This window comes from Anolis sagrei, chromosome 7 (assembly GCF_037176765.1).
Source record: "Anolis sagrei isolate rAnoSag1 chromosome 7, rAnoSag1.mat, whole genome shotgun sequence".
NCBI classification, from domain to species: Eukaryota; Metazoa; Chordata; class Lepidosauria; order Squamata; family Dactyloidae; genus Anolis; species Anolis sagrei.
The window spans coordinates 21013828-21022722 of record NC_090027.1 but is presented as its reverse complement, the minus strand read 5'-3'; the positions used below and the strand labels follow the sequence as shown (position 1 = coordinate 21022722).

General features: G+C 46.3%; 1 protein-coding gene across 1 annotated transcript in view; it reads right to left on the bottom strand.

Annotated features, from left to right (window-relative positions):
• Positions 1 to 8895, bottom strand: part of NPC1L1 (NPC1 like intracellular cholesterol transporter 1) — a 43213-nt gene that overhangs the window by 5016 nt on the left and 29302 nt on the right. Inside the window, exons 13-18 of the mRNA XM_067470862.1 lie at positions 8714 to 8841; positions 8470 to 8596; positions 8040 to 8095; positions 6178 to 6328; positions 3756 to 3987; positions 98 to 211 (exon numbers count right to left, since the gene is read on the bottom strand). Of these exons, the coding sequence (XP_067326963.1) occupies positions 98 to 211; positions 3756 to 3987; positions 6178 to 6328; positions 8040 to 8095; positions 8470 to 8596; positions 8714 to 8841 (808 nt within the window). The remainder of the gene's footprint in view (positions 1 to 97; positions 212 to 3755; positions 3988 to 6177; positions 6329 to 8039; positions 8096 to 8469; positions 8597 to 8713; positions 8842 to 8895) is intronic.

Sequence of the window (8895 nt, the reverse complement as noted above, 5' to 3'; positions counted from 1 at the left end):
CAAAACATGGGGAATCTTGGTGCCACCCCCATCTTGGTGCCTGAGCAGCAGTCAGATGACCCCCCTCCTCCCTCCGTAGCCCTCACCCACCACTCACCGCACTGCCCATGTTGACCAGGGCCTCCTTGGCCCTCTCCACTTTGCTGGGCTGTGTGCTGACGGCGAAGGCGCGAGTGATGTGGGAGACAAACTCCACCGAGATGCCCACCGCCTACCGGGGAGGGAAACAGAGAGCAGGTGAGGACTGGCTCTGGGACACTTGGTCAAACCCAAGGCCCACGGGCCAAAGCTGGCCCTCAGTGTCCTTTTGAGTGGCCCCTCCTTGAGATGCTGGGCTGAAACCCCTGTATTCATTCAGGGACTGCTTTGAGTCTCCTTATGGAGAGAAAAAGCAGAGTATAAATAAACATAATAATAACAACAACAACTAGAGATGATGGGAATTGAGATACAGGAACAACAACGGTTCCAGTGCATCAGGAGAGGGGTTTGGGCTTAGATACAAAGCTTGTGGATAAGATGCCTGGCTTGAAAACAGTATTTCTCAACCATCCTAATGCTGGCGACCCCTTAATACAGTTCCTCACGTTGTGGTGACCCCCAACCATAACATTATTTTCATTGCTACTTCAGAACTGTCATTTTGCTCCTGTTATGAATAGTCATGTAAATATCTGAGATGGAGGATGTATTTTCATTCACTGGACCAAATTTGGCACAAACACCTGATACACCCAAATTTGAATACTGGTGGGGTTGGGGGATTAACTTTGTCATTTGGGAGTTGTAGTTGCTGAGATTTATAGTTCACCTACAATCAAAGAGTATTCTGAACTCCACCAATGATGGAATTGAACCAAACTTGGCACACAAAGCTCCCACAACCAACAGAAAATCCGGAAGGGTTGTGTGGGCATTGACCTTGAGTTTGGGAGTTGTAGTTCACCTACATCCAGATTTCACCTACATCCAGAGAGCACTTTGGACTCAAACAATGATGAAATTGGACCAAACTTGGCACGAATCCTCAATATGCCCAAATGTGAACATTGGAGGAGTTTGGGGAAAATAGATTTTGACACTGGGGAGTTGTAGTTGCTGGAATTCATAGTTCATCTACAATCACAGCAGGGGGAGGGCTTTTGGTGGGAGAGAAGAAGCGGAGAGAACTTCAGCCTTCTCTGCCAAAGAGGTTCCTAAGACCATCAGAAATATGTGTTTTATGATGGTTTTTGGCGACCCCTCTGAGACCCCCCCACAGGGGTCCCGACCCTCAGGTTGAGAAACCCTGCTTTAAAATATCCTTTCACCTTTCCCCTTTAACCTCAGAGCCATAAGAGCTGTTGGGTTGCAGTTTCCATTATCCACAGTCTGCGCAGCAGATAATCCAAAGTGATGGGAATTGTCATTCAGTGCCATTTGGGGACCCAAACTAGGTAAAAACTACAGAGCATTGACCATTGGGTTGGCCTTCTGTATCCACAGATTCTCCATCCATTTGAAGGCAAGCTTAAGGCAGATGTGACTCCCGATGGAATGAGTCAGAGGTTCCTTCTCTATGACGTACATGCCTTCCCTCCTTCCTTCCTTCCTATTATCTTCAGCTAATGCAGTGTTTCTCAACCTTCCTAATGCCGTGACCCCTGAATACAGTTCCCCATATTGTGGTGACCCCAACCATAAAATTATTTTTGTTGCTACTTCATAACTGCAATTTTGCAACTGTTATGAATCATAATGTAAATATCTGATATACAGGATGCATTTTATTCACTAGACCAAATATGGCACAAATACCCCATACGTCCAAATCTGAATACTGGTGAGGTTGTTGGGGTGGGTGGGTGTTATTTTGCCATTTGGGAATTGTAGTTGCTGGGATTTATAGTTCACCTACAATCAAAGACCGTTCTGAACTCCACCAACAATGGAATTGAACCAAACTTGGCACACAGAACTCCCATGACAAACAGAAAATACTGAATGGGTTTGATGGGCATTGACCTTGAGTTTTGGAGTTGTAGTTCACCTACATCCAGAGAGCACTATGGACTCAAACAATGATAGATCTAGACCAAACTTGACACGAATCCTCAATATGCCCAAATATGAACACTGGTGGAGTTTGGGGGAAATAGACCTTGACATTTGGGAGTTGTAGTTGGTGGTATTTGTAGTTCACCTACAATCAAAGAGCATTCTTTGGATTTGCAACCAAAGAATCAGAATTGGAAAGAATATGGAAAAAGGGGGATAAAGGGTTAATCTCTAGATTATATAAATACATACTAAGTTATAACTTGGAGGACAACAGAGTCAAGACAGTAATGATATTCTGGGCCAAGGACCTAGGCAGACCAATAGAATTGGACAAATGGGAATACCTATGGAACAAAGAATTCAAATTTACTTTATCGGGTTCAATTAGGGAGAATCAATACAAAATGTTTTATAGATGCTATATCACTCCAGCTACATTGGCTAAAATAGACAAATCACAACAAGGTATTTGCTGGAGGTGCAGGAAACAGAAAGGGACATTTCTCCACATGTGGTGGACCTGTGTGATCATACAGGAATTTTGGGATAAGGTAATTAAGGAGACAAATAAAATGTTACATAACAAGATTTAAAAAAGCCCAGGACTGTGTCTGCTAGGTCTACAGAGAGAAAACAATAATCAAAAGGACCAAGAAATATATCAATATAGCTTTGCAGCGGCAAGATTAACCATAGCCAAAGATTGGAAAGGGGAAAAAGGTCTAACCAAAAAGGATTGGAGGGAAAGAATGCGAGAATATATACTAATGGCCAGACTAACTTATAACAGGAGGAATAAGAGTAATGAGGACTTTCTAGAAAAATGGAAGTTGGCCATGGCATATCTGAATAGAGAGTCAGTAATATAGAGGAGCTCCATTAGGAATTTAGGTTTACCATGAATAAGGATAGATAAATAGGCTTAAAGGCTTCATAGTGTTTCGGTGCGGGAAGTCATGGTGAAGGGTGCACGGGTGTGGAGATGAGGGTTTAGTTTGTTCAGGATAGGGGTTTTGGGTTGAGTGTAAGGGCTGGGGTATGTGTGTAAAATGCCATGTGCTGATTTCCTGAATGTTATGAAAAAATGTAATATTAAGCTCTGACTGAAAGCAGTGGAAAACAGCCAGAAATAGCAAGTTTATGTTTATTAAGATATGTAATTGATAATAATTTGTACATAACGTCAAAATTAACTGATTGATTGAATAAGGTAGATAGGCATGTACACGTCAAAAATATTGGTACCTGATTATATTTGATTTGCCATGGTTTGCTTTTCTGTTATGTACCATAATCAAAATAAACAGTTTTAACAAAAAAAAAAAATTTTTACATCTCCCTTGGGGAGATAGGGCAGAATATAAATAAAATGTTATTGTTATTATTATTTTTAAAAAAGAGCATTCTGAACCCCACCAATGATAGAATTGGACCAAACTTCCAACACCCCTATGACCAACAGAAAATACAGTGTTTTCTGATGGTCTTTGGCGACCCCTCTGACACCCCTCTCATGACCCCCTCAGGGGACCCGATCCCCAAGTTGAGAAACACTGAGCTAATGCATGCAGCTGCCTTGAGCCATGTTACTCTTTGCTGTTTCCCATCTGCATACACTTGGGGAGGGATCACCATCTGAAATGAGGCCCCAAAGACCCCCGTCCCTTTGTGAGCAATGTAGAGATGCCTCCCCACTGTGTATCCTTGAAACTCACTGCCACCAGGTTGATGAGGGAGACAGCGTTGTAGGAGACACCCCAGAGGGTCATGGCGCCCACGGTGTCCACCACAATCATGACAATGGTGGCCAGGTTGATGGCGCCGGAACGGATGTCCATGCCTAGCAGGACGCAGCAGACGATGAAGGTGGGCACCAGGCAGAGGATCACATTGACGAGGCCGGTCAGGGCGATGGTCAGGTACTGCTCATAGAAGACGTAGGTGATGCTGCGGAGGGAGAGAGCAGGGGTCACAGAAAGGACTGACACTGCAGGTGCCCACGCTCCCATCCTCACACTCTCAAAACCCCAAATATCTGCATCTTGCCCACCGTCTTCCACCCTGTATGGGCAAAAGTGCTGGAAGACCTTTTTGTGATTTCAAGGAGATATTGGCCTGAGTCCTAGTTATTCCTCCATATTGTCTCTGTCCCTCTGAGCTGTTTAAAGATTCACAACCTCTGAGAATGCTTGCCATAGATGCAGGCGAAATGTCAGGAGAGAATGCTTCTAGAACATGGCCATACAGCCCGAAAAAACCACAACAACCCAGTGTTTAAAGATTATTTCTCATTTACTTGACCTAGTCTTCTTGCTACATAGGATAACACAGTTAGTGCAATTCCAAGGAAAAATCGGTAACCTTGACGGGTATTTATTTACTGCCTTTTTACTCCGCTCTTTCAACGCCGGAGGGGGCTCAGAGCAGCTTCCAAATTGGCAATATTCAATGCTGCATTGCACATAAAACATGCAAATACACAATGTATTAAAATCATAACAAATTATTAAAATGATAGCTTAAATACATTAAATAAGCTATTAAACATTGCAGTTAAGACCCAAAATCATAATCCAGAAGCCATTCCAATTATATTACATTACATTCAAGAAGGACCTCAAAACCTGGCTCTTCCGCTGTGCCTTCCAGTAATCCAGTCTAGAGGTGACTAAGGCATGGACCACCCTGGCCAGATCCGCCTTCACGAGGTACGGTCGCAGTTGGCGCACGAGTCTTAATTGTGCAAAAGCCCTCCTGGCCACCGCTGATGCCTGAGCCTCAAGCGTAAGTGAAGAATCCAGGAGGACCCCCAAACTGCAGACCTGTGACTTCAGGGGGAGTGCAACCCTGTCCAGCACAGGTTGCCACCCTTTACCCTGATCCGGTTTACGATCTACCAGGAGGACCTCTGTCTTGTGGGATTAATCTTCAGCCTGTTCATCCTCATCCAGACAGCCACAGCGGTCAGGCACTCGTCCAGCACTCAAGGGGCTTCCTTGGAGTTAGGTGGAAAAGAGTAGTAGAGTTGTGTGTCATCTGCGTAGAGATGGCACCCAACTCCAAAACTCCGGATGACCTCTCCCAACGGTTTCATGTAGATCTTAAAAAGCATGGGAGACAGAATGGAACCTTGCGGGACCCCACAGGTCAAAGGCCAGGGGTCCGAGCAGGTGTCCCCCAGCTTCACCATCTGGGATCGACCCTCCAGGAAGGACCGGAGCCATGTCAAAGCTGTACCTCCAAGGCCCATCCCGGAGAGTCATCCCAGAAGGATACCACGATCGATGGTATCGAAAGCCGCTGAGATGTCTAAGAGAACCAACAGGGTCACACTCTCCCTGTCCAGTTCCCTATGGAGGTCATCCACCAAGGCGACCAAAGCCGTCTCAGTGCCGTGGCCAGGCCTGAAGCCAGACTGTGACTGATCCAGGTAACTGATGTCATCCAGGAAGCCTTGGAGTTGAGAGGCGACCACCCGCTCCAGCACCTTGCCCGAAAAAGGGAGGTTTGAGATTGGTCTCTAATTGTTCAAGACCGTGGAGTCAAGGGAGGTCTTTTTCAGGAGTGGTCTCACCACCGCCTGTTTTAGTCCAGATGGAAAAATTCCTTGCTCCAACGATACATTAATGATCAGCATAAACCAATAAATCAAACCATCCTTGGCCGATTTAATTAGCCAGGACGGGCAGGGGTCCAGAGCCAACGTGGTCATCCTTACTGCCCCAAGGGCCACCTCCACGTCCTCAGGACGAACAAGCCGAAAGGAATCCCACACAACTGGAAAAGCAGATGCCTTGGTCACCTCTCTTGGAATTGCGATCAAACTGGAGTCCAACTCAAGACATATCTGAGCAACTTTGTCTGCAAAGTGCTGCGCAAATTTGCAGCACCGAGTTTTCGGGTCGTCGAAGGTCTCCTCCACCTCAGGGGAGTGAAGAAGTTCTGAATCCTGAATATTTGCAGAGCTCCCAGCAGCGTGATTGAGGGTGCCTTGCATGGTATGTGTTTTGCTTTCTGTATAATAAATCTAAACCTTTTCCAACCACAACTGGTCTCTATTGTTGCTTCTGAATCCAAAACAAAACAAAACACCAAATTTCTCTTGCATTTGGCAAAATACCACCCAGTGTCACTTACGTGTAGGGGAAGACCTGGAAGTCGGGGTCGGTGCCAGGCACTCGCCGCAAGCTGGCCGTGATGTTCTTGGCCAGCTCCCTGGCCACCTTCAGGGCCTCTGTGTATTCTTGGGAGTTCTTCAGCGGAGTGTGGTAGGCCATGAAGCGGGAGGCTGCGGATGAGGATAGGAAATAGGCGTTAGGATCCGATCGAATAGAGTAAAAAAATTGCTGAGTCAAGATGTCAAAGCAAGCTCAGAGCATTCATCTCACCCAGCATATTATTTCTCTGAATTATTACCATCTGGCAGACAGTACAGGGTGACAAAGGCAAGGACAGACTGAGAGAGAGCTTTTATCCTAGAGCTGTAACTATACTGAACTCAATGGCTTCGCATCGATGTGGCATTGGGGGCTGTGCAGTGGTGGTTGGAGTGTGGAGGGATGAGGGTGTTGTTTTGTGATGTGTGCTGGGGAAGGCATTTAATAGCACAATGACAATAATGTTATTGTATTCTATTGTATTCTATTCATGTATTCGTGTATATACCTGGTGTTGCTTGAGTGTCATTGGGACCCTGCCTACTTTCTCCCTTCACCAGCTCTGAAAAAGAAGAACTTCCTTACAATAGCTTAGTTTTGCCACCTGGCAAGAGTACAGGGTGACAAAGGCAAGGACAACAAACAGACTGAGAGAGAGCTTTTTTTCCTAGAGCTGTAAATATGTTGAATTCCAGTTTTCCAAAGTCTTGAAAATGCTCTTGGTGCATTTACAGTATGGAATGAATGCTTTTGAACCCCACTTTAAATGCCATGGAGTCCTCCTGGGAGTCATAGTTTTCTAAGGTTCGTGCCCTTCTCTGGATGCATCTATACTGTGAAATGAATGTAGTTGGACCTTTAGTTAAATGTCATGTCTCCATGAGTAGGTCTTGTGAATTGCAATTTCTCAAGGCTCATGAACCTTCCCTGGATGCATCTACACTGTGAAATGAAAGCAGCTGGACCTTACTTTAAATACCATAGCTCCATACTGGGAGTCACAGTTTTCCAAGGTCCACACCCTTCTCAGTACATTTACAGTATAGAACGAATGCTCTTGCACCCCACTTTAAATGCCTTGAAGTCATCTTGGGAGTTATAGTTTCCCAAGGTCCATACCCTTCTCTGGGTGCATCTACACTGTGGAATGAATGCAGTTGGAACTTACTTTAAATGCCATGTCTCCATGAGATGGTCTTGGGAATTGCAGTTTCCCAAGGTCCATGAACCTTCTCTGGGTGCATCTACACTATGCAGTCCTGGGAGTTATAGTTTTTCCAAGGTCCAACCCCTTTTTGACAGTCAAGAGGGGGTAGATGGGAAGGAGAGTGCATCGCCACTTTCCCTCCCTCCCTCCTTGCTTCTGGAATTGAAGACATGTAACAGCGGACATTTCAAAGAGAGGAGGTTTTCCCACCACCAAAGAACACAGGGGATGGATGATGGGTGGTGCTTAGTGATTACAGTGTGATGAGAAATGAACTGAAAGAATACCGAATACAACTGAGTAACACGGATACATTTAACAGTGTGATGAAGGCAGGGAAATCATCTGTTTCATTTCAAAACTGAGTATGACTGAGCTCTACTCTACCACACACTTCCCTGCATCAATGTGATGAAGTCCTATAGTTAGATACCTGACTTGCCTATCTAGAAATGTAGTTCCTTGAATAAAGCCTTTTGTAACTTTTGCAACTTGACTCTACCCCTGTAAACTGCTGAAGCTCATTTGCTCTACTGCTGGCATGAGAAGCTCCAGCCGCAGTAGTTTAGCAGATCAGATGAACAGTTTCTATGCTTTTTCCTTTTGAAATGAGCCCAGAAAGGAGGGTCACTCACCCAGCACCTGCCCCTCGGCCCCCAGCTTCACTGACGTGTCGTAGGCCCCCAGGCCCCTGCAAAAGGAGGAGGCGTCTCATTATGCGTAGAGGCAAATGTTCCCAATTACAAAAGCGTCTCAGATACGGAATACTCAGTCTGTGACTGTCCCAACCTATGTGTCACGCAATGAAGATCACATTCCTTGTATGTGATGAAGCTGAGCACAGAGGGATGGACAGAGAGGAAGGGAAGCCATGGTCCCACTTTGCAGGAGAGCCCCCCACCCCCTTCACTCCCTCTCTTCTGGACTTCCTCCCTCTGTTTTCAATGGTCAGTGCCCCATTCATTCACAGAGTGGTCAAGCCGCAGAGACAGTGGCCAGTTGCTCTGCTCCACCGGAAAGTCCGTGGGGCCCTTCCTTCCACACCTTTGGTACGGTGTGACTCACCCCTTGGAGCACATCAGGTTGGGCTTGTCCTGGAGGAACCAAGGCAGGAAGCGGTGAAACTCCTCCTCACTCGGTCGCAGGGTGCCTTTGGGGACGGCCATGCACTTCTGCAGGCAGGTCAGGGTGTCTATGGGGCGGGGGGGGGGGGGGGGAGACCAGGCTCAGACACATCCTTCTAACCCATTTGGGGGCTGCTCCCATTCAGCCCCAGGCCTTGCAAGCAGTGCAAAGGGGTACCACTTACAGTTGGTGGAGGGGCAGAACTGCCCCTTTTTGGGGCCAAAACTATGGATTTGGCAGCAGGTGGAGAAGGGGTTCAGCCAGTCGATGAAGTCGTCCACCCAGGAAGTGGCCGGAATGGCTAGGAAGGACCTGGAGGGACAATATAATCGAATATTTATTTATTTAGAACTTTTGTATCTAGTT